Source organism: Asterias rubens, chromosome 4 (genome assembly GCF_902459465.1).
Source record: "Asterias rubens chromosome 4, eAstRub1.3, whole genome shotgun sequence".
NCBI lineage: Eukaryota > Metazoa > Echinodermata > Asteroidea > Forcipulatida > Asteriidae > Asterias > Asterias rubens.
In genome coordinates, this window is record NC_047065.1 from 17,526,823 (window position 1) to 17,553,206 (window position 26,384).

The window sequence follows — 26,384 nt, forward strand, 5'->3', positions numbered from 1 at the left end:
GACAACTTTGGATAAGGGCCAGGATTCAGATGCCGATTACCCTGGAGTAATTTATAACAATAATATTATTTCTTTAAAAACATTCAGATTAAATTATAAGCAAAATACTGTTTTGACAACTCATTAAATATGAAACTAATAATCCATAATTTTTCATGATACATTTCAATTGAAAATCTATTTGAAAAGAAATTACATAATTCAATATCACCAATAATTCCACCGAGGAATTTTAGCCCTTACGGCTCTTCGGATTATCTGTCCGGCCAAAAAACTCATTAATAACAAAGAATTCACCTCTCTCAAGTTCCATTCATGAAACTTTGGCCCTTGAGGCTCTACTGAACTTTGTCCTCAGTCCATTTCTCTTCACCGAACATTTTGATTTTTTTTTTTTTTTTTTTTTTTTTTTTTTTTTTTTTTGACCAATCAATTCTAACTCCTTTACTTTTCGCACAGAGACCTCGATAAGGCCAAGCGAGTTTCTATATCCCGCTTGATGTACCTGTTTTTGGCTTGTTGGGTTTTCCACCTACCATGCTGCATGATTAACTCTTCCGATATACCCTTATTGGCCAAATGAGTAGCGCCTCCAGAACGCATGCTATGTAAACCAAAAGACTGCGGACGCTCTATGCCAATTTGTTTCATTGCATCTAAAAAGATTTCCCTGCATCTGGTATAACTAAGAGGTTTGTGCTTTACCGGTTTGTAAGATTTTGTGCTCGAATGAAATGATAAGGCTGTAAATACATACACATCTTCGCCACATTGTATATCACATTGATGCATATATCTACGTAACATTGTTACTGGACAGTAAGTATTCTGTGTGCACGACAAAAAAGTAGTGTTGCCATCTCTAAAAATGTCCGTTTTAGAACGGGGAATAAAAATTCTCAACCCGGCTTGATTTTTCTAATTCAGTGATGTGGCATGCTTTTAGTTGTGCCATCTCATCGTGTCTGAACAGAAGAGAAAACATTAACGTCACATAACAAGCCGTCCTTAATTGTATGAGACTACTTTCTTGATTAGCGAATTTATCAGCTATAGATCTCACATGTTCAATTGTTAAAGGTTCCTTCTGCTCTGGGGGTTTATGCAGTGATTTTCTTTGGCTGATTACAATCTGTTTCAGTAGTGGAGAGTCTACTGGGTTTGACTCGATATTCAGGAGAGAATGAAGCCATTTAATTGCAGCGGAAATCGTAATTATTGAACTTTCAGATTGCGACAAATTACTCTTATCGATGATAAAAGCAGCAACAACAGTGTCTTGAACTGGGAATCGGAGAGGAATTTTGTGAGCAACCAACCAAGCGAAAAAATCTCTGCATTTATAAAGATAACTGTTTAGAGTACTCTCTGCTTTGGCTAACAAAATATCCTGAAAAATTTGTTCCTTGAATGCGTCTATACTGTTGGGAAAGCTTGACCAAAAATCTTGACTGCGAATGACCTATACAGCAATTAAGAGAAAATTAATTAAGAATAAATAATCAACTCATGTAACTTAATCAAATCTCAGTACAATCAATGTATATGGCACATACTGGACTAGTAAACGTATCTGAGCCCAAATAAGAATTCTTGTTATTCCCCAACTCTAAGATGTCTGAACCTTCAAGAGTTATCATTCCCGTAATCCATGTTCTGTAACAAGACCATAACAAAGGCCAAAAGGGGGAGGAGGGCCACCAGGGGAAAACAAGGGCTCCTCTGCCTTTACATGAGTACAAATGTCTTAGAACACTAGGGATCAAAAGTACAGGGGGCACTAACAAACAATTCTCTTTTGACCAATCCTGTGCTAAGGCATCTACGCCGGCTGTATTTGGATTCCAAAATCTGGAAAAGAAGCGGGACACTTTAGCATTATAATAACTTGCAAAACAGTCAACTGAGAAAGGACCCCATGTATCATTGATTATGCTGAAGAATTTGTCTGAAATCATCCAATCATCTAAATCGATCAATCTACTGACAAAGTCTGCTTTGTCATTCATGGTTCTTGGTATCCATTCTACTTCTAGACGCACATTGTTATTAATACAAATATTGAAAATATCAATTGCCAAACTATGTAAATCCACCTTCATGCTTCCTACTTCCACTATACGAGCTGCTGACTGACTATCTGTGAAGATTTTGAGTTGTGAATTGGATACTATTGGCAGGAATGATGAAATTGCAAATAGTATTGTATCCAATTCTCGCCAAGTGGAACTTCTTTTTGCCTCAACTACAGTCCAATTTTTGTGAGCTGTATGGATATCATTACATAATATAGCACCAGATCCCACTGCACTTGCATCCCCACATACTATCTTGTTCACTCTGGTGGAAACAAATAGATAACGCGCATTTCTTTTTGAAGCATTACTCTTCCAAATTTCAATTTCTGACAAGCACAAATTATCAAGTTTGATAATATCGTCTTCATGATGAGCCTGTGATATTTTCACTTGGCAGTTCCTAGTGGATAGTCTAGTTAAATTACCAACAACAGGGCCCAGAGATATGATCTGGCCTACAAAAGAATGTAGCTTGCGAATTGTGACAACGTCTGCAGAAGTCAACTCATTGATAGTGCGCAGAATTTTATCAACGCGCCTCTGGGAAACTCGCAAAGTGCCCTCTACGGAGTCCCAATGCATGCCAAGCCAAACAATTTGGTTAACAGGATTCCAGCAAGATTTGTCCATGTTATAAACTAAACCAGATCTTATCAAATCAACTTTTACATGTTGGGAGATTTTACTTGCAATGTGAAAATCATTTGTGTTATTATCACATGAAGCAGGTACCACCACAAAACCATCATCTAAGTACAGGGCAATGAGAATGCCACACGATCTCCAGTGGGTCACGAGTGGTTTCATCATCTTGGTGAATAATAATGGTGCGGAAGACAACCCAAATGGAAGAACAGTAAACTCGAAATATCTGCGAACATTGTTTATGATCCAAGAAAAACCCAAGTATTTCTGATAGTCGGAAGAGATATCAATGTGGTGATACCCTGATTTCAAATCAAATGAAAACAAGTAAGCATTCTTTGAAAGAAATTGAAGACCTACTTTCCAGTCATCTAATTTAAAATGCATCTTTGGGACATACTCATTTACGTTAATCAAATCCAAAATCAACCTTCTTTTACCAGATGCCTGATATGCAACAGAAAGGGGATTGACAACAAATGAAGGGTTTAATTTTTCTTCTATTCTACCAGAGCTTAATAACTCTGAAATTGTCTCCGTCACAAAGGAATCTTCCTTAATTGCCGACTTGTTATTTTTGAAAAACATGGATGGTGGTGATGTAATGAAAGGAATGCGGTAACCCTCATTGATAACAGACAAAACCATGGATGATGCCCCTATATGAAACCAAAATTGTGAGTGAGCTCGTAACCTGCCTTTCACATTGACTTTATCAGAAATTAAATTCTTAATACTGCTATCCTGATAATCACATCGTACCTCCAACACGTCAGCAAACTTATGTGACAGGCTTGCCACCTTAAGAGACGCTTGAGCCTGACGTTGATGGCGCTGCAATTGACTCTGCGGGCTTGAATGAGCCTGTGGGCGTGGTTCCCGCAATTGCTGGTAGGAAGTTGTACCCTGTTCGATGAAAGGCGGGAGCTTGCCATGGAACCGACACACCTCTGGAGTGGAAAGTGTTGTATCCAAGGGGAAGAGCCGTCTGAGCTCGGGATCGGACTCGGTGTGACAGTGGGGGGCCTGTTGCGTAGGGACACTCCCGGGCCCAGTGGCCAGGCATTCTGCAGCTGAAACACACATCATTTGGCATGCCTAAAATGTATAATGAGAAAAAATACAAACAGCGAGAAAAACTGGAACTTCATATAAGGAAAACACGAACAATATGGGTAACCAGCAGTGAACGACCTGAAAGAACTCACTGGTCACTACCGTAGCTTTATATGTCCGAATGCTTTAATGCTTCGGTGAGTTTACATCAATTCTAGGCGTGGCTCCCTTGAACCATAACCAACACTTTGCATTGAACGGGGGGCACACTCCCATCATTGATGCTATCCCAACGAATGAAACTAAATTTGGACTCGGTGGACATAACAACTTTATAGGCTACATGTACGTCATTTTGTGTAACTTTTTGCTTTTTCTAAATTCATGTCCAAGATCATAGAGCCATTTATTAAACATTTAGACAAACTATACATTGTCTTGGCCTAACTTGATTATATATTTCATGGTGAAAACGACATTCATAAATACCTCAGACAGTTTCGCTATTCCTATTGATGGGGGGGCGTCACGTGGGTGTGTATAAACCTTTATTTTAACTCGGGCTACGTTGCCCCTAAAAAAGCCTCCCGTTTACTTTAAGATTTTATTGCGCTTTTGCAAAAAGAAATTCTAGGTCCGAGGCTACCGAGTTGAGCAGCAAATTAGGCAAGCCGCCGCCGTCGGGTTTCAGGAATTGTTACTTTTCCTCTGTGATTATGATACAAGGAGGTCTTCAAAATAATTGTATTTTTGTCAAGCAATTAAAGACAGTGGACACTATTGGTAATTGTCTAAAACTAGTCTTCTCACTTGGTGTATCTCAACATATGCAAAAAATAACAAACCAGTGAAAATTTGAGCTCAATTGGTCGTCGAAGTTGCGAGATAATAATGGAAGAAAAAACACCCTGTCACACGAAGTTGTGCTTTCAGATGCTTTTGATTTCGAGACCTCAAATTCTAAATCTGAGGTCTCGAAATCAAATTCGTGAAAAATAACCTCTTTCTCGAAAACTACATTATTTCAAAGGGAGCCGTTTTATACTGGAGCCGTTTTATACTATAAACCTTTCACCATTACTCGTTACCAAGTAAGGTGTTATGCTAATACATATTTTGAGTAATTACCAATAGTGTCCACTGCCTTTAAGATAATTTGCAATGGGCTTTTAACATTTCGGCACAATTAATCAAACTTTAAAACCATTTCTTCAAACTTTAAAACCTGGTTACCTGACTGACAGCTCGTCTTTGAGTATTCTGGCAGGCAAGATACTACTGGTCCTATAGGAAAGTTTACATTTTGTGTCATAACTTCCACATAAAACAAGTTCCACAAGTTGTGAAAGTAAAACTTTAATAAAAGCTGGACAAGTTGAGATGTGCCCCTTTCATCAAATCAAAAGTTGATAAGAATTAGACAGTGCAATCTCCACAAAATATAAGATTTTATGTTTTCTTCCATTGAGCTGTGTAGGCCTACAAATCGTGCCTGCAGAAGTCCAGGCTTTGTGGCTCTTTTGTAAACATGTTATGTCACAGGTCACATCGTCTATACAATATTGTTTTTTTACAATTAATTATGCTGAATTTGCATCGAGAGAAGAATGTCATTTGGTTTTAACCTTATCCGGATGTGATGCCCACACAACCCGGTGTTTCTGACATGTATTTCTGGAATGATGACATATTTTAGCAATCAAAGAAAGATTTAAACTACTCCTTTGACAATCATCAACACTTTAATATGAACAGGACAGCCGAAGAATCCAGAATGACAACGTACAGGCCTACATGTACGAGTAGAGTTTCTTATTTATCATTTTATTACATGTTTATACATAAAGCAAATAAATCAAGCAACATTTTTTTCCCTAAAGAGTACTTTAGTTTACATCATCACACATTATTTTATTCAGTCATGAACAAAATCCAAATTACTCAATATATTAGCAAGTTCTTACATGTTCCTTTGTTTTTTTTTAAAGGAGGCTTGAGGCAACATACATAGAAGAAGTAGAAGAAGGGAAAAGATAATACAAAACCAACTTCAAAATTACTTTGCATCATTATTTCCCTATGAAACCAACCCAAAACTGCCACACATGAACTTAACTTTGACTAATTTACAAATTCGGTGTTCAACATTTTTACCAAATCACATGTTATTGAAACACAAAACAAAAATGGAATATTAAATTAAATTATTGGTTAACACCAACGACCTCTTTAGTTTTACAGAGAGATTTAAATTTGTCTTCCTCTGGTTTTTAAAAATGAAAAGAATTGTTTTTTTCCTACTTGATAACATGTACATGTATTTTGTTTTATTTTGCACCCATTCGTTCTTTACTGTAGCATTCATTTTGGAATGGCCTGTTTAACTTATTATTAAATATTTTGTTTTGTTTTAAACAGTTCTCATTTACCAGACTTACCCTGTCAAAATATTAGCAATACTTAATAATACAGCTGATTGAACAACCATAACAGAAAAAACATTTGGGTTATTACTATCCTTACACAAATCAATCTGCTTTATTTATTTCTTGAATGACAAACCATGTTTTAGTTAACATTATTCAAATTTCCTTTTTCAATTACTGACAGACTTTTATTACTCTAATATTTGTAAAACTGTAAATTGAAGTTTTTTAGTTTTCTGCTTATAAACCTAAACTTTAAGTCTTTTGTTTCAGAAATCAAACCAAGCTTATGCTTCAATATTATTTCACATAATTGACAAACATTTTTGACACATTGACTACTTTTCCATTCATAGGTTGCCTGCAGGTTGCACATGTAAGTCGGCTACCACCAAAACACCACACTTGGGCAACTTTGATATTAGGTTTTATAAAATCATATTCATATAAATATACAAAAATGACTAACAGTGTTATTGTCATAATGAATTAGGAGAAGACTGGGGTAGATCTGGAATCTCTTTAACAAAAGCAAACACTGAATACAAACTTGTTGCTTCCCACTCAGACTTGGACAGTGTCCCCTACAGACAAAGGCAAGATGAAAAATATTGTTAAACGAAAAAAAATACAAATATATGCAAACTCCATACTAGATTTATTAATTATATATGTAATTATAATGAGATTTTAGCTGGATATATAACTGGAGATTGGGGCCAAATTTCTTGGATATGATTAACATAGAATTCTGTGTGAACAGTCAACATTTTCAATTAAAGACACATCCCCGAATTCATGTGCTAGCCTTGAGCTAGTCAATAATGCATTTTAGTAGTAAGCAAACATTCATTGCAAACCTGTGAAAAACACTTCTTTTATGTGCAATGTTATTGCTTTAAAGACACTGGACACTATTGGTAATTGTCAAAGACTAGCCTTCACAGTTGTGGTATCTCAACATATGCATCAAATAACAAACCTGTGAAAATTTGAGCTTAATCGGTTGTTGAAGTTGTGAGATAATAATGAAAAAGAAAAAACACCCTAGTCACACGAAGCTGTGTGCTTTCAGATGCTTGATTTCGATACCTCAAACTCTAAATCTGAGGTCTCAAAATCAAATTCGTGGAAAATTACTTCTTTCTCGAAAACTACGTTCCTTCAGAGGGAGCTGTTTCTCAAAATGTTTTATACTATCAACCTCTCCCCATTACTCGTTACCGAGAAAGGTTTTATGTTTTATTTAAATTATTTTGAGTAATTACCAATAGTGTCCACTGCCTTTTAGTTGGCGCCCACAATAAACTGGTGGATGACTTCTGACAAGGCTTATCTCTTAATTGTTAACATTTTCTTCTAAAAACAAAATCATACAAAATTATTCTAATTTATTACCAATTTAAGACGCCTGTCTTGTTTGAGATGCTCCTTAGCGTGGTCATAATCGCCCTCTGTAGAACTGCTCGGAGTAGCATCTCGATCTGCAGGAAATGGCTGAAATTTTAAACAAGAAAGTTTACATGAGGCAAGGATATAGATAACAAATGTTGATGCTAAGTAAATATTCAGTTACTAAAGCAGTTAACAACACCAAACTCATTTATGGATGCTATCTAGTCTAAAATTCAGTATGTTTACAGTATTTGAAGATATTACCACCCTCAACTAAATTGGACACATCCAGGTATTCTCAACTCTGGTGTTTCTGATCAGCAGAGTGTGGGTTCGAATCCCCAGCCGTGACACTCTGTCCTTGAGCAAGACACTTAACCATTGCTTCGTCCTTCGGATGGGACGTAAAGCCGTTGGTCCCATGTGTTGCGTAACGCATGTAAAAGAACCCAGTGCACTTATCGAAAAGAGAAGGGGTTCGCCCCGGTGTTCCGGGTTGTGGCTGCTTAATGCGCCGTAGCACCTTGTAAACCCTTATAAGGTGCTAAATAATTGGGTCTCAGAATTCATCATTGCAATTACCTGTCTTTCTGAAAGTTTGCATATACTCAGCGCCTTGAGTACCTTGTTTGGTAGATACGTGCGCTATATAAGACTTCAATATTATTATTATTATTATATTATTATTACTTATAAATGAACTTGTACAAAATTCAGGTTATACTAGTCAATCACTGGGGTAGCATTCTGGAGCAAGCAATATCGCAAGAGCAGTATAATGTTAGACCATATACTGCGATAACGATAAACATTTAATGACTAGTCCACGAGTCTATTAGGTACAACCTCCAAGGATTTCATTTTGGAAAGAAGTTGCTTGTTTTCTGGGTGATATGCCTTCTTGTTGAAGAAATCAGAGAATGACTCGTAGTACACACGCTTCATCTGGTACTTTCTAGCCATTCTGCAATGAAAAGTTAAAACAAGAGATATTTGTAATAAAAAGAGCAGTAAAATTACGATGTACGTAATGTATTGTTGTTTGTTTGTATAATGTTTAATATATTGCTCTTTGTAAACGCTGTGATAACCATGAATAGCGTACCTAAATGCTTAATAATAATAATAATAATAATAATACTAATAATAATAACTCAGACATGGACAACAACAATAACAGCAACACAGATACGGACAACAATGACAGCAACTTAGACATGGACAACAATGACAGCAACTCAGACATGGACAATGACAGCAACTCAGACATGGACAACAATGACAGGAACATAGACATGGACAACAATGACAGCAACTCAGACATGGACAACAATGACAGGAACATAGACATGGACAACAATGACAGCAACTCAGACATGGACAACAGTGACAGAAACTTTGACATGAACAACAATGACAGTAACTCAGACATGGACAATGACAGCAACTCAGACATGGACAACAATGACAGCAACTATGGCCAACAATGACAGCAACTCAGAAATGGACAACAATGACAGCAACTCAGACATGGACAACAATGACAGCAACTCAGACATGGACAACAATGACAGCAACTCAGACATGGACAGCAATGAAAGCAACTCAAACAGCATATAAAAGCATAAAATGAGGATGCCCAGAGGCTGCATCATCATGGCATTTTGTGCTCTGTGAACTTTCACAGTTTTAGCTATTTTAAACAGCTTTTAATAACTTTTGTAATATTTGTAACTTTTATGAGTTATGTCGCAATTCAGCAGTATGCTGCGATGACATTTTAAAATAAACTAGAACAGCGAAGCTGCCATGGCAAGCTGCTGATCACCAGATAGAACCAATGACTGACAGAAAACCAATCATTTGATCAACTGATGGTCAAGGGGTGGGGACATTGACAAGTATGAAGTTATGACATTTAAGATTTTCATTGCTTTAGCTCATTCAACTGGAACCAGTGATCTTTGAGTTTTATCTTTTCATATTATATACATGTAAGCAGCAATATTTGATTATCGTTTTGCACTCTTCAGTGATGCACTCTTTGAGTTTTATCGTTTCATATGCATCTTCAAAAAGTAATGTTTGATTTAGGTTCCAAGTCAGGAAATAAGGAGTTATGCCTATTCAATTTGTTCATTATTTTAGCTCATTCAACTGAAACCAGTGATTAATTCTTTAAGTTTAATCTCTTCATATAAATCTAACTGTAAGAAGCAATATTTGACTAGTTTCAAGTCAGAACATCATTGCAATCAGGAGTTATGACCATTCAAGGTTTTCACTGTTTCAGCTCATTCAACTGTAACCAGTGATGCATAAAGAGAGGTTTCTCTTTTCTTATGAATCTAAATGTATGTAAAAATCAATAGTTTGAAGTCAGTTCATCATTTAAATAAGGAGTTATGTCTATGAAAATGTTTCATTGTTTTAGATCATTCATCTGAAACCAGTGATTAAGTCTTTTAGTGTTATCTTTTCATATGAATCTACTTGTAAGAAGCAATGTTTGACTTAAATTTCAAGTCAGTACATCATTGCAATCAAGAGTTATGATCATTTATGTGTTTCATTGTTTCAGCTCATTCAACTGGAACCAGTGACAGAGAGTTTGATTTTGGTTTTATTTCAAAACTTAAAGCTTTTAATTTGAGTTTGTGTATTTTAAATCCAGATGTCCATGTTTGAGCCTGTAAAAACAAACTTTAACATATTTGTTATTCCAAAAACTTTAACATTTGTTTTATATCAAAAAACTTTAACATTTGTTTTATTCCAAAACCTTCAACATTATTTGAAAACATATCTGAAAATTGCAAAAAAATGACTGGCAATTGTATATAACAATCTCACTTGGGCTTGTTCATACCAAAACAACTCAACTCAAAGACTTAAACTTTAAAAACCAAAAACTTTAACATTTCCAAAAAATTTAACGCCGACGTCTGGACAGACGGACGAACGAACGAACGAACGGACGGACGGACGGACGGACGGACGAACGCCGGACGGAAATTGGTATTATAAAGGATCGCACTGCTCTGCAGCTCGCCAATAAACCATAAATCATGAACCAACTCAGGCAAAACAAAACAATGTGAAACAAACAACAATTGATAGACCAACTCAGACAAACAAAACAATGTGAAACAGACAACAATTGATAGACCAACTCAGACAAAACAAAACAATGTGAAACAGACAACAATTGATAGACCAACTCAGAAAAACAAAACAATGTGAAACAAACAACAATTGATAGACCAACTCAGACAAAACAAAACAATGTGAAACAGACAACAATTGATAGACCAACTCAGACAAACAAAACAATGTGAAACAAACAACAATTGATAGACCAACTCAGACAAAACAAAACAATGTGAAACAGACAACAATTGATAGACCAACTCAGACAAACAAAACAATGTGAAACAAACAACAATTGATAGAATAAACAATGTATGTGTAAATCAAAACTTACTCTTCAAGTACTGGGAAGTACACAAGAAATTCTGGACAGTCCACCACACCTTCAAGATGAAAGTCATACCTACATCCAAACAGGGGAAAGTCATCTTTGCTGTGAAAAGTTACGTTGTAAACATCATTGCCAAAACTAGTCCCACCAGACGCCCGTAATCTTCGTCTGGAATTCAGGGGAAAAAATGAAATAGAATTAAGTTAATAAATAACACTTGAACATTCTAGCAATGTTTGATGAATGCCGAACAAATTATATAAACTAAATAAAGTTGAGTACTACTGGGTATAATGTTAAAATGCTAGGGTTGTTGTCTACGAGAAACTAAAGTTGATAATTGTGCTTTGAAGGCAACATGATAAAGGAGATTATAAAGGAATGACACTTACACAAGCTCACAGCCATTTGGCACAGTTCCAATGAAGTAACCACCAGGTCGAAGATTCCCGCATGCATTTCGTAGCATCACATCTGCCTGTGCATAGCTCTCAAATGAGTAATGGTAGGAAAACTGACAACTGGCAAGATCAAAGGTGATTTGGGGGTCTTTGTATTTCTCACTCAGGAGTTCCTTTGGATAAAACAGATTCAAAATTTTACATAAGCGACCATACATAGCTACAAACACAACACTGTGCCACAAGACATCAGTGTCCACATCAGCAGTAGCATGTGTGGCCAACAACACTCCACACATTGTGAAGCCTAACCCTAACTAACCCTGACATACACCGATGAACAGACTTAAACTCATCAATGAGCAGAGCACTAGACATAGCAGCTCCAAACTACAACCATTTCTACATTTATAATCTCATCAGATCACACTCCTATGCATCAGAAAGAATTTTACAATCAAATGAAATGAACAACTTGAATTCAGGTTGTTCTCATTCTCTTCACTCACGACAGAGAGCAGACAAATAAATTAGACAAACCTTGGACAGGTCAGCTGGGATGAACTCAGCAGTAAATGAAGTCTGGTCACCAGATCGGTTTCCTAACTCATTATATCTCTCTTCACATTGCTGAAGAGAAACTGTTGCTATATCTGTAATTAATACAAACCAAATTAATCTTCTTGACCATGTCAAACCCTTTTAATTGATACAATCTAAGTTCATAAAGTTTCATAGACAAATATATCACAACAAACTGTAAAAAATGTATTGAAAAAAAAATATAAAAAAATAAGAGTACATGTAGTTCAAATATTTTCGTTTGATTTATTTTAAAAAGCCCTTTACTCAAGTATAATAAGTTTGTTTACAAAATGTTTTTGACGGTACATTGTACATTGACCGTGCATTATAAGAGCCTGAAGTGCTCCAAGTACAAATACTTTACCTGAACAAACAAGTTTAGAGATTCTTCCCTTCTTCCATTTGAGCAAATCACCACCTTTGCCACAGCAGAGATCGAGCACTGTCAATCTAGCATTTGGGTCACTGTTCCTAAGGCGTTGTATGGCATCGGCAATACACACACTCTTTGTCCAATTGTTAAAGTTCCTCAAGAAGAAAATTCTACTTTGTGTCCTCTCCTGGAGGCCTACATCCTTGCGGTCATTGTAGTGTTTTGCAACAACGCTATCAGCAATACTGTCTGTAAGCTTAAAAAACAAAATGACAAATGAAATGTTCAATACGTTACTTGCATACAGTTAAACTAGGGCATAATGTGTAGCTCAGAAAATACTTTAAATTGATACTGTACATTTATGACATAGTTGAAGTCATCTGACTTTCAAAGAACACCTTTGAACTGAAGTGTGTCTGAAATAGTTTAAATTGTGTTTTTTTGGTGCTTATACACTTGTATCATGGGTGAATGCATACACAATAATATAGCAATTTAAAGGAAACTGGCACATGCAAGAAACCAACACATTTCAAAGAATAAAACCAAAAACAACCAAATATTTCTATTTATGGAGCTATTATTAATTTCCACATCTCAGAGCTCTGGTTCTTGAAAATGTACATAGTTCAAAATAACTCTGATAGCCCTAAGAGTCCAGCGTATTGGCACTGTTACTCTAGTAATTTGTAGGTAAGGTACCTGGTGAGTGTCTTTGTGAGGTAACGTCTTTGTAATAACAGTAGTACTAGTCACGCTAGTAGTATCACTCTTTTGGATGGGATTATCTGGAGGAAAAACAAATCAAAAATTCAAAGAGATCAATAAACTTTAGTAACTTTTGGGGTAACTTTTTTATTTATTTTGAAAAGTATACAATTTTCAAAACCAGCATGTACAACCAGCATAATCCGAGTCCCCACTGAGTTCCGCCAGTGCACCCCATTCATAACACAAGGCATGCATATTTATCGGGTCCTACTACTTGCCGTCAACTCGCCGTCAACTCCTCCAATATACATTTAAAATCTACAAAAGAAGCATAGAACTGTAAAGTATTAGCTAAAAGAGAATACACGTAAGTTTTAGGTTACATTTCGGAATAAAAATTGAGGTGTTTTTTCTTGTAAAAAAATTATCTCAAAGCAGCAAAACCGTCATGGATTAGTCTTGGCCCAAGATGTCAATGATTGGTATTATTTTTTTATCAACACACAGTCAATGAAAGGTGTCAATGAAATTTTACCCAAAACCATGAGAAATATGAAGTTTAGCCCAGACTTAACATTTCCATGCCCCATTTATAAAATTTGTTCTGTTAATTTAATGAGTTGACGGCACAAAAATGAGTTGACGGCGAATTGACGGCAAGTCGGCGAGTTGACAGCAAGTAGTAGGACCGTATTTATCGTGTACAGCGTACGTACACATGAACATGTCAGACCTACCAAGTCTCACGCATTAGGCGTGAGACTCACGCATTAGGCGTGAGACTCACGTATTAGGGGTCTATCTCACGCTCACATGCGCCGCAACCATTTTCTCACGCAATTCATTGCCATATTGCGCACGTGTATACAAAAATAGCAATCTACAAAGTTTGCACAATCTTCAGATTGCACGCAGTTTATCAGAATCATCAACTTCAGCTTCCGTACAAACATAGCGCAAATTTGTAGATTGCGCACGCTTTTGCTCTCCCAGCAGATTCAGCAGACAATTTGGCAGAGTGCAAAACGCACTTTGCGCACAAGTTTGTCCCGAGTCATTTTTTATTCTACTATGGTAATGTCTGCCCATATATCTCCTGTTTGAAAATCTGCTCGGTATTACTTACGTAATTTGGGATCCATTCGTAAATATTTAACCCGTTCAGCAACTGAAAAGATTGTTCATACCTTTATTTCATCGAGGCTAGACTTTGGTAATGTACATTTCTTTCAATCGCCTCAAATCAACTCACACGGTTACAGAGACTTCCAAATTCTGAAGCTCGTCTCATAACACTCACTAGATATAAAGACCACATCAGCCCAGTCCTTCATTCCTTGCATTGGCTGCCAATTGAATCTTGTATCATATTTAAAATTTTGTTGTTTGTCTTTCATTGTGTCCACGGTTCCGCCCCTGAATATAATATCAGTCTCATTCAGTGCTATGTTCCCTCCAGGCGTCTCCGTTCTTTGGATTCCGGCTTACTTGCTGTGCCCAAAACGCGCATTAACTGGGGGGACAAGTCCTTTGCGCACGCTGGACCATTCCTGTGGAATCAGTTGCCAAAACACATTCGGGATAGTGGCACCGTGGACACTTTTAAAGACAAATTGATATTTCATTTGTTTCAAACAGCTTTTCAGTAGTTTATTTCTTTTGTTTTCCCGACGTTCCCTCTTCCTTATGTTGATAGGTGGATACATGCGCAAACTAAATTTTCCTTATTATTATTATATTGTGTTTTACAATATGTATGGGGTGCCCTGGCGGAATTCGATCAGTGGGGATTCAGATTATGCTGGTCGCGGCCAGCTGAGTGGAACGCTGGAACATTCCAACCAAACCAAGATGACTCGTTCAAATGGGAACGCAAAACCCTGGGTAACTAGGGAAACTAGAAGGATGTCAAAGAAGAAGCAGAGGCTCTATAACCAATTTCCATCTGGCAAGTCGAGTCGCGACTGGAAAGCATACAGAGACTATCAAAAAACACTCAGCAAAAAACTTTGTCACAACTATTGGTCCTTTCAAAATGGTATGTTCAAGGACAGGGACGACAAATCTTGCTAATCATTTTGGAAATTCATCCATTCGAAGCAGCAGGAGTCCTCAGGAATATCATCCTTGAAATCAAATTCCAAAATCATCTTTGACAATAGAGGAAAAGCCAACTCATTCAACGATCAGTTTCGCTCTGTGTTTACTAAGCTTGGGCGATATCACGATATTATCGAATATCGCGATATTAATTTGGAAACGATTTCGATATCGGATGGATTTGGTTTTAATCGAAATATCGATATATCGCGATAATCGCGATATATGGCGATATCGATTAAATATCGCGATGTATTTGCTAGCTCGCACCCCATAGGTTTGGAATAAAACCAGAAGAATAGGTCATTAGAACACCTCTCTTATGCTATGACTGTCTCTTCTACAACTTTCACTTGGAGTTTGAAGACTGATGATGTCAAATTTAATTAATCGCGATTATATCGAATATCGCGATATATTGTCGGCGATATATCGTGAATAAAATAAATCGATATCGCCCAAGCTTAGTGTTCACATCTGAAGACACTACTAGTATTCCTGATATAGGACCATCTAACTGCCCATGTATGAAGGACATCACAGTTACCAGTAATGGCGTGTTAAAGCTCCTTCAAACCTTGAACATCAGGAAAGCTACTGGGCCAGACTCCATCCCAGCCTGGATCCTGAAGACATATGCCACAGAAATTGCTCCTGTTCTGACCTTCATCTTCCAGCAGTCTGATTCCTTAGGCACTGTTCCATCCGACTGGCGATTGGCTAATATTTCTCCCATCTATAAGAAGGGCGACACAAGTAACCCATCTAACTACAGACCAGTATCCATCACCTCCATCTGTAGCAAGCTAGCTGAGCATGTCATCTTTAGTAGCACGATGGGACCAATAAAGTCCTTGTTGATGTCCAACACGGGTTCCGCCCAGGACGCTCTTGTGAGTCACAGCTCCTCATAACTGCACATGACCTCTCCAAGGTACTAGACAACCGCGAGCAAGTCGACGCAGTGATTTTAGATTTTTCCAAAGCCTTTGACTGTGTTCCTCATCAGCGGTTACTGCTCAAGTTACACCACTACGGGATCAGAGGTTCTTTATATTACTGCAATGGATGGATCACTTTCTTACCAACCGTAGTCAGCGTGTAGTCGTGGATGGCCAAGCATCAGATTGGGTACTAGTTGAGTCTGGTGTTCCAAGGGGTACTGTACTTGGCCCCCCTGTTGTTTTTGACCTTCATCAATGACTTGTCTGATGGTATTACTTCCAACCTGCGCCTCTTTGCAGATGATTGCCTTATGTACTGCTCCGTCTCCAACGCCAGTGACAGTATTAAACTCCAAGAAGATCTTGACCAATTACATCAATGGTCCAAATCCTGGCAGATGAAGTTCAACCTCGACAAGTGCTACGTAATGCGATTTACTCTGCGCCGCAACCCTTACATCGCTAATTACCACCTTGGCGGAAGAAACCTTGCTACAGTCACCGACCACCCGTATCTGGGCCTCACCTTCTCCACATATGTCATGGCAGAAACACATCAACAAAATCACAACTCGTGCCAACAGAATGCTGGGCCTTGTTCACCGCAATCTTAGGAACTGCTCCATCAAAATACGTCACTCGTTAGACCTCACCTGGAATACTGCAGCCCTGTCTGGAATCCATACCAGAAAGACATAACCAAAATTGAAGCCACTCAACGACGTGCTGCCAGGTTCGTTCTACAGCTGTACCACTGCACTGAAAGCGTGTCGGCCATGTTGAACACCTTGGAATGGGACACCCGCCTTAGAAAGGCGATGCCAGGCAGCCAGGCAGCCAGCCTCACCCTCCTCTACAAAATCCAGAACCGAACTACAGTACACATATTGCAGTCAATCCAGACCTACGTACGTGTATACCTCAACCCAGCAATCCCATGTAATACTACACTAGATCATTCCACCCAAACAAATATCAGATCATCCCAGGTAGGATACAGTCATTCTCGAACTTATCTGATTCAAAGAAGTATTACTAGCCTGTGGACTGTGAAGAAATTGTTAATTCAACCATTCATAATGTAACAATTTCTGATAAATATAATAAAATATTAATAAATAAATTAACAACAATAATGTAACTTCAGAGTGATTTTGATTGTCACCTGCAACTGCATCCTCTGTAACAGCAACGTCTGCCATTTTCAATATGGTCACTAATTCTCAAAATTACGAACAATTCAGACAAAAACCAAAAGGGACTCCTTCTTGTTGTTCACACACATCCACATGTATGTCATGCAGCCATTGTTGCAATTATTCAAACAGCGCCCTCTATAAAAATAACAGTTGCTCACGTTTCCACCACCAATCGATCCACGATATAAGAATATAAAAAAATAAAAAATAAAAAAAATGAAACAGTGTCCGGGTGTCGTTTCGGAATAAAATAACTTAAAACTTGAATAAAGCACCAATTCTACAGACTTAAAACAAAGTGATGTTTGCGTAAAATGATATCTTTTGTAGCGCATTCTCAATTTGGGCTACAAACGAGCCCACATGAACGCGTAAAAATGACCATTTTAGGCTTGTATTAGCGCCCGGTGTGTAGCAGCATGTGCGTGTGTGTGTGATGAGCATGCACAGGCCAGCAGCAGTAAACAGTGTGGGTACACACACACACCCGTTCATCAGCATTGTCAGCAGTACTCCCGGGAAATTTGTACTAAACACTGCCCTACTACTAGTTTGCTGCGGGGTGAGCGAGCATAATAGTTGTTGACATACTGGTTAGTGCAAGAAGGGTGGTCGTTGACAACAGCTGACTGACTGACTGAGCTGGAACTGGAAGGAGTTGGTCAGCAAGAAACTCACCATTTCCTAGACTAGTAATAGTATAGGCCTACCCAGTGCCTGTCACGTAGGCACTAGCTAGAGTCGGAGTAGAAAGAGAGACACACTTCCGTTCCGGTGTTTTGATGAAATTTGACTTTTGTTTTAAAGCCATTTATTCTTCCTGGAAGATTGATCAGTGATTTGAGACTCAGCGTTGATTACATTGTAATTTACAGCCAGGAGGGACATTCTTCGTAGTCCAGAAAGGTAAGTATTTTATTACTAACTAACAGTTATACTCCGACACAATTTGTTACAGACACCATTACTGAGATTTCGGTCACAGCTTAAAGCTGGGTTTATTGCCAGTCGAAAAGATTGTCATAAAACATATTATTTGGCAAGGAGCTGCACATTGACATACATAAAATACAACTTTTCACAAAATGGACGCCTTCGCCCATCCAACCACCCTAAATTGTGTCCATCCAAAGGACAAACCATGTCCTTCCAATAAGGATTTAATTTTCCATATCCCATTAACAAAACATACCTCGATAGGTCACATGACCATATTAGACTGAACATTACATGACCTCCACAGAAAACAACACACACATAACGCACATTGCCTAAAAATACCAATCCAAACAATTCAAATATATAATACCCTAAATTCCCCCAAAGTGGAACGCCTGAGGGGATAAACTTGACTTATTATTAATCTACATGTAAGTTGGTACAGATTACACCCCTATTAGCTATACAAAGTTAACAATTAAAAGTTTCCCCACGTTGGAACGCCCGAGGGGATAAACTAGCCCTAACGAAAACGAAAGGCGCTATTTACTAATAAAATGCCAATTGATGAATTACCTACTGTATTGTACCCATGGCATAATTCTAATTCCCCAAGTTGGAACGCCCGAGGGGAAATGTAAAATAGCCTTTGGGAACTGAAAGGCACTATTAATAATGAATATTATAATATTTGGTTTATGATTAGAATGACAAGTAACTTTCCCCGACAGCCTATTTTCCCCCTCATCACTGATATTCCTGTCATTTTTCAGCCAAAAAATTCCATGCCAAACTGGCGGAGCAAAGGGGAGGTGGTGGGAATTTTTTTTGTTGCATCCCCAACAAAAACTGTGACAAAAGTGATGTTTAACCCTTTTCCCTCCAAATAACCCCCTTAGATAATGTAACCCCATTGGTTAGAAGTTGAAATCTAAACCTATGATTGGCCAATGCCCTTACCCAATCAAAAACCCGATACTGACCACAGCTGCTTGCTGATTTGTTAACAACCCACACTGGTGGATCCCATGTATCCATGCGAATAGCCCTCAGAGGCCACCCAACCAGTCACATGACCTGTTAATGCTCAGCATTGCTTAACTCACATAGACTGGCCACCGGTCACCGCACCATTTATGCACAACAACATGCACCACCCAGCCTTATGCTGAGTATAAGGCATTTGATCATTTAGTTGATAAAATGAATTTTTACTATTTATTGCCTGTCTTGAGTTAGTTTTTTAGCTCCTTGCTCTATGGTTTTAGCTTAAATGCAAGGAAATGGTTTTAGAAACCTTTTGATTGTTTTAAAACCCTATTTTATTAACTGTATTCCTTTAACAGACCCTTGGTTAAACATACTGCCCAATCGATTTGATCACTGTGTTCTTGGTTTTTTTTCTTGTTTTTTGGGGGATCGCTCATCGCTCAGCAGTCAACAGACATTTTATGGTGGAGTTCATACCACCAGTTCATCGCCCACTCAGATACTAGCAAAACATACGATGTCATCTTTCCCTTTTCTGTGTGTTTTTTTGTTTTCTTTTTTTTACTTCTTTTTTTTTTGGGGGTGGGGTGGGGTTCCCTTTTTATGTACAGTGAGAGACTACTAGAATTAGGTCTTACTTACTTCGTTCTAAAACTTCTTATTCAAACTTAGAAGGGCAAGGGCAAAAACAATCATCTTTGTGTGGCCGGGGGGGGGGGGGGGGGGGGGGCTCTAAGTGCAGTTTCCAGGGGCAACGAGGCAATACATTTGCCTCTACTAGTACTGTGTGTGTGGACTAATTTTTAAATTTGTGATTGATTCATTTTTAGGACAGACAACACATTTAATTAGATTTTAAATAATTAGATGCCTCATTCTTGCATCTTTCATCATTGGTAAATGGTGCTTGTCCTAGAGAGGATGGGTTGCAATTGTATAGCCTATAGTGCTGACAATGTACATAGGTTGCTTATAAGATGGTTCATCTCCTGGCCATGCTTCTCTCGGAACCCTTGGATTGATTGTTTGCAGTGACCTCACCTGCTGGGAGCCAGTTACTGATCCAAACAGCTCATTGGGTAAGGGCTATGCTTGTGAATGGTTACCTATAGGTGAGGCTATGATTGGCCTGGTTGTGTCGGGATGACATTTGGAGGAGGCCTAATATTGATCATGCAGAATTTTGTAGTTGAGTTCAAAATGTCAAAGGAGATCTGTCATGCAGGGTATCCAATCCCAGTAATGTCAGCATGCCAGACACACTTAAATCTGGGTGGTACAAAACAAAATGGGCAACTTAGCATTGGATGACTCTCAACAAAAGACTATGGAAGTCTCCTAACGAAAAGGTCACCATTAAGCTTCTTGCCACCTCTGAGCCATCAGCTACTGTATGGCACATTAATAACTACTTTGGACAGTTTCCAGACTCTGATTGGTCAAAACCCGATCACGTGGGGATACTATTAAGGGGTGATAGGCCTAGAGGACCGGCTCTGGAAACTAGCATAAATGGCCCCTAAACTAGCATACATTGTGTGCAACTAGTTTGCCCTTTTCGCTGTATCGTAATTCATCTTAGTTCATGGTTTCATTCACTTTATGCACATGTGCAAACGCGCTGAAAATGTATCAAACCCCTTTCATAATGCAACATGCTGCACTGACGCACGAAGCAGAGCTATTGTCCAATCATTTGCCTAAATTGACCCCAGTGAGGGTGCTTAACAGACCATACTTTACAAAGTCACTGGTCTCAAAGTAGCAGTACCGGTAATGTATCGGTAATGTGATTAACGCACGAAAGAGAGGGGAGGCATCGAAAGCTAAAATATATAGCCCCTGTACATATCTGGAAGTATCTCCAAGAGAAAAGTTGTAAATTTTAGCTGTTTAGGGCCTATTTTGTTAAAAAGGTATTTATTAATGGGAATAACAGTGTGAGGACCCGGCCTTCACTGCGTGGTAATGGCCCTTTCCTCCGGCTGTTTACAGACCTCGCCTCCTGCTAGGTCCATAAACATCTCCGCCCACCAACCCGGTCATTACCATGCGGTGAAGACCAGGTCCTGGCACTGTTAAATTCTCTAATTAATGCTAGCAGCAGTGTATTTCATTATTCTTTTGTTTACATCAATTTTTTCCACCCCCCCCCCAAATTTAAATTAAGAAACCTGATAAAAAAGAAAAGAAAAAATTAGGAATCAGTAATAAACTATTATACAATATGTTAATACTCATCCATAAGTTTGATTTTGAAGCTACTTGTTGAAAAAATAATTTTTGCGGATAGGGCAACATTTTTTTCACATTTGATTTTAGAATATTAATGAAGAGGGCCTACTTTAGTTGAACATGGAGACTAATTGTTTGTTTTTGTTATTAATTCAAAATCTCTAGTTGTATTTTAAGAAGACATTGTAAGCTAAGCACATTGTGAGCTTGTACCTTTGTCATACAATGTCTACTCAACTGGTCTAACAGCCCGAGTCTTCTGGTATTCTGTAGGCATCCTTGATAGTTTCATTGTAAATTCTTTCCAATTGATGGTCATATTGTCATTCAACAGTTAATAATCAAAGGCTACACTAGCCTTGATAACTGTGAAAGACTGACTTTAATTAGGCCCTAATGGCATGAATGGTAGTTTGTTTCAAAAGTAATTAACTGTCACCAATTCCATTAAGAGGTTTTGTGCATTTGAAAAGTACACACAGTTTGCTATTTATGGTTTACATTTGTGTTGATTAAAATTTCAGAGTACCAGGGCCTACTATACAATTACGTTAATGAACACAATTGGTATACAAAGCTTGTTAGTCTTGAGAATTTCTCTTGTTATCATGCCATATGTGTGCTCTTAGATGTCTGTATTCCCTTTTACACAGTGGGGTCAACCATTCCTGTAGGTAAGGGACTGATCCTGTTATGGACAATCAGTGTACTGGCAATTAGATGAGTAGTTAAATTTGAGAATTGATGTATGGCAATTTTGAAGGAAATCTAAGCTGCTCTTGTGATCCATTCCTGTTGTTTCAATAATTGATTTTATGAAGTCCTGTATTTCTTATTTTCTTTATTTGCATCTGTAAAGTCTACATATTGTATGCTAACATGTTTAGATAACCAGTTTGTTCTTCTTGTCTCTTCTTGTCCATAAAACTCTTGAATAAAGAGACCCAACATTGTTAGAACCGTGTCACCGTGTCAAAAGTACCCTAATTAAACGTAGTGTTCTCTTGAGATGATTGGTCCATCTGACTGAGTAAAATCTACTGAAAGAGTTCAAATTTATGTTTGAATAATAATCATAATAACAATTCCCTAATCATGTAACATGTATTATGGAAAAAACATCCTACTATGTGCTGTGTCATGGATAAGGGAGTGTTCCAGATAATCAAATATGTGTGTTTATCAGATAAGGGCAAGGATGGCAATAACATAACCTAGTACTCATAGCCATAGTCCAAGGTGGTGGCAATTTCTTGATTAAAAAGGATTCTGCAAATATGTACAAGTGCATACATAAATTGGAGATTTTTGAAAATGTAGCACAAACATAGCAACAACAAATGTTTTGCTGACCATGTTTTGACCATTGTTTTGTTTCTGGTAAATGTCAAAGACCAGTATTCTCATTATACCCCAACAAATGCATAAAATAACAAAACTGTAAATATTTTGACTCAATTGGACATCGAAGTTACAAGAGATTAAAGGAAAAAAACAACACCCTTGTTGCACAAATTTGTGAGATCTTGCTTCTTTCCCCATGACTACGTTATTTCAGAGGGAGCTGTTTCTCACAATGTTTCATGCTATGAACAGCTCTCCATTGCTCGTTACCAAGTAAATTTTATGCATACAATTATTTTGAATAACTATAAATTTCGAGAGCCTTTTATGCATATTTACAACCCACCAGCAAACAAAAGAAAATGAAAATTAAGTAAAAATCAATCCAGTTTTGGGTTAGCCATTTGGTGAGAGTCATTTATTTCACACACTGGATAAAATAGTGCTAGACAGTAAAAGGTTTTCTCAAAAAAGTAACATGTAAAAAAACAAAGCAGTATTTGTTTTAATAACGTTATCTGCCCGTTTTAAAATAACAGGTTTTGCACACTGAATGATCGCTTCATAGACCCATTCTAAAATAACGTGTGCACACTATTGGCTCAAACCGGAAGTTTACGTTGAATAATTTGAAAAGGTCATAGCTCCTTAACCTCATAATTTATACTTAATTGGTAAGGTCTTAAAATACTTAACAAACGCTACACAGAGTATTCCTCATTTATCTTCGACTTCTGTTCCAGTTCAAACCAGAAGTTGAAGTTTTTATTGACATCTTTCACGAACACCTTGTTTTTGTAATTAACAAAAACATTATTTCTCCCAAACTCATATAAACTTTACAGAGTTAGATATTCATTTGGAGATGAAACCATTGCAGTGATGTCATGATGACATCATCAGGTGCTGAGTTACATTAAATCAAAGTTACGTATCAAAATCATAACTCATGAACCACACAATGGATTTTTATAATCTCTTGACATCCTCGGAAAAGCCTATTTGAATCTCAGGAAATGCTACAAAGAGTGTGACCCAATTTGATTCTGACTTCAATTTCAACCATAGAGCTATACAAAAGAATTCAACCCAGAAGTTGCCAATTTCAAAAATTCAAATGTCAAGAACAATCATGTTACAGCACTTTTTACATCATGGGTCGTGACCCTGCTCAAACTTTTGCACATGATGATACCAATTTGATCTAAACTTCTGCTTGTAATTGAATGTCAAAGCCCATTTATGTATTGACCTGCTTTTAAACTGTGTTTAATGCAACCAGCACTGTGGCTGGTTGTTCTATAAAATCTAATGAAGACTTAGGCGTTATATTTCAACAGTTGATGTATAGCTGGTGTACATATTTCACCAAGTGCTGGTTTCTGAGCTTGCTTGCTTGCACACAGTTCCCAAAACATGCTTGCAAAAAAATAATAATAATAATAATGTTTTAATGCAAATAAAGCCATTGCCCTTGATCCACCCATGCCATGCATGTTTTTTTTTATAATTCTGATGCATGAATTTTACAAAGGAAATAATCATAAAAATATATTTTTTATTATTCAAAAGCAGATCATTCTGATTAAGAACATGAAGTGTGTTATAATACGATTGGTCAAAAGCAGATCATTCTGATTAAGAACACGAAGTGTGTTATAATACGATTGTTCAAAGCAGATCATTCTGAGCAAGAACACAAAGTGTGTTATAATACGATTGTTCAAAAGCAGATCATTCTGATTAAGATCATGAAGTGTGTTATAATACGATTGTTCAAAAGCAGATCATTCTGATTAAGATCACGAAGTGTGTTATAATACGATTGTTCAAAGGCAGATCATTCTGATTAAGAACATAAAGTGTGTTATAATATGATTGTTCAAAAGCAGATCATTCTGAGCAAGAACTTGAAGTTTGTTATAATACGATTGTTCAAAAGCAGATCATTCTGATTAAGAACATGAAGTGTGTTATAATACGATTGTTCGAAAGCAGATCATTCTGATTACGAAGATGAAGTGTGTTATAATACGATTGTTCAAAAGCAGATCATTCTGATTAAGAACATGAAGTGTGTTATAATACGATTGTTCAAAAGCAGATCATTCTGATTAAAGAACATGAAGTGTGTTATAATACGATTGTTCAAAAGCAGATCATACTGATTAAGAACATGAAGTGTGTTATATACGATGTTCAAAAGCAGATCATTCTGATTAAAAACATGAAGTGTGTTATAATACGATTGTTCAAAAGCAGATCATACTGATTAAGAACATGAAGTGTTTTATAATACGATTGTTCAAAAGCAGATCATTCTGATTAAGAACATGAAGTGTGTTATAATACGATTGTTCAAAAGCAGATCATACTGATTAAGAACATGAAGTGTGTTATATACGATTGTTCAAAAGCAGATCATTCTGATTAAGAATATGAAGTGTGTTATAATACCATTGTTCAAAAGCAGATCATTCTGATTAAGAAGATGAAGTGTTTTATAATACGATTGTTCAAAAGCAGATCATTCTGAATAAGAACATGAAGTATGTTATAATACGATTGTTCAAAAGCAGATCATTCTGATTAAGAAGATGAAGTGTGTTATAATACGACTGTTCAAAAGCAGATCATTCTGATTAAGAACATGAAGTGTGTTATAATACGATTGCCTTCAGGAGCATAAAAGTGGTTGATATATTTCTGTATACTTAGCACCTGCCTCTAGACCTGCATAGTGTTGTCTATTGCCTGATACAATGTGCATCGATATTTATAGATATGAAGTGAAGAGGGAATTTAATCTTACTCCTTGACCATTCATGCAGATGATACCAAAGCAGTATTAGGAATTACAACACTGTAAGTTCATATTACTGCAGGTGTACTGCTTTAGTTGGGGTTGGGGATGTGGTGAATGAAGTCAAGGATAACATTTGAAGTGCATACAGTTGATTCATTTTCACACCTGAAAATTAAGTTGAATGCAAAATGAATTGAGTACATTATGTATGCCCTAACAATGTTTGTGTCTGACTTTGTGAGGTAAATATTGCATCTTTTGGTGGAGTGGTATTCAAAGCATCTGAGACACACACATCCAAGTAATGAATGTTGTACACATAATTGCATCTAATTGGAATTTGGAAATGAGTTGTTTTGCAATGTACACACTTGTACAGTAATATGGTTTACTGCAATTTATGTACCGTTTGTAGGACTTGAGTTTAGGACTCGAACTCAAATCACGTCTCAGGTCACACTTTTAGTTACTCTGACTTGAGTCGGGTCAGCAAAAGACTCACAATTGTCATACTCGACTATAATGAGTCAGACTTGACACGTATTTTCACAAACAATAATTTTTTTAACATAAAAACAATTCCGATGATCCAAATGTCGTGACCATTCAGAAATATTATTATTTAGCACACAAAACAAGTGCACTGTTGTATGGTGGTGTAATAGTGTTCGTG

The 26,384-nt window shown here is 37.2% G+C and overlaps 3 protein-coding genes across 4 annotated transcripts in view; 1 reads left to right on the plus strand and 2 right to left on the minus strand.

The window, feature by feature from the left end:
- Positions 1-496: 496 nt before the first annotated feature.
- LOC117289341 lies at positions 497-4,085 on the minus strand. 2 transcript variants are annotated; one of them, XM_033770422.1, is made up of 2 exons: positions 3,486-4,085; positions 497-1,462 (listed from the first exon to the last, which is right to left on the minus strand). In XM_033770422.1, the coding sequence occupies exons 1-2, from the start codon at positions 3,810-3,812 to the stop codon at positions 878-880; spliced, it is 912 nt and encodes a 303-aa protein (XP_033626313.1). In that variant the 5' UTR covers positions 3,813-4,085; the 3' UTR covers positions 497-877. The 2 variants fall into 2 exon arrangements, with proteins under 2 accessions (XP_033626313.1, XP_033626315.1); XM_033770424.1 differs by lacking the exon at positions 497-1,462 and adding an exon at positions 2,258-2,340.
- A 1,579-nt stretch (positions 4,086-5,664) lies between these two features.
- LOC117289340 (mRNA cap guanine-N7 methyltransferase-like) lies at positions 5,665-17,638 on the minus strand. Its single transcript, XM_033770421.1, has 9 exons — positions 17,364-17,638; positions 13,146-13,231; positions 12,432-12,696; positions 12,023-12,135; positions 11,474-11,655; positions 11,085-11,249; positions 8,447-8,564; positions 7,604-7,702; positions 5,665-6,789 (listed from the first exon to the last, which is right to left on the minus strand). Exons 1-9 carry the CDS (start codon positions 17,398-17,400, stop codon positions 6,685-6,687), a joined length of 1,170 nt encoding a protein of 389 aa, XP_033626312.1. The 5' UTR covers positions 17,401-17,638; the 3' UTR covers positions 5,665-6,684.
- A 239-nt stretch (positions 17,639-17,877) lies between these two features.
- The window catches only part of LOC117289338 (copine-3-like), a 58,426-nt gene continuing 49,919 nt past the window's right edge, over positions 17,878-26,384 (plus strand). The window contains exon 1 of the mRNA XM_033770420.1: positions 17,878-18,303. The gene's annotated coding sequence lies outside the window, so the exon portion shown is untranslated. The remainder of the gene's footprint in view (positions 18,304-26,384) is intronic.

Excerpts from the sequence above, each read along its gene's own strand:
- LOC117289341 (XM_033770422.1), bottom strand. The coding sequence starts at position 3,812 with ATGATGTGTGTTTCAGCTGCAGAATGCCTGGCCACTGGGCCCGGGAGT. Across the intron at positions 1,463-3,485 it reads AGTTTGCTGACGTGTTGGAG|GTCATTCGCAGTCAAGATTT; the intron begins GTACGATGTGAT and ends ATTGCTGTATAG.
- LOC117289340 (XM_033770421.1), bottom strand. The coding sequence starts at position 17,400 with ATGGCAGACGTTGCTGTTACAGAGGATGCAGTTGCAG. Across the intron at positions 12,697-13,145 it reads CTCACAAAGACACTCACCAG|CTTACAGACAGTATTGCTGA; the intron begins GTACCTTACCTA and ends TTGTTTTTTAAG. Across the intron at positions 11,250-11,473 it reads CCAAATGGCTGTGAGCTTGT|ACGAAGATTACGGGCGTCTG; the intron begins GTAAGTGTCATT and ends CCTGAATTCCAG.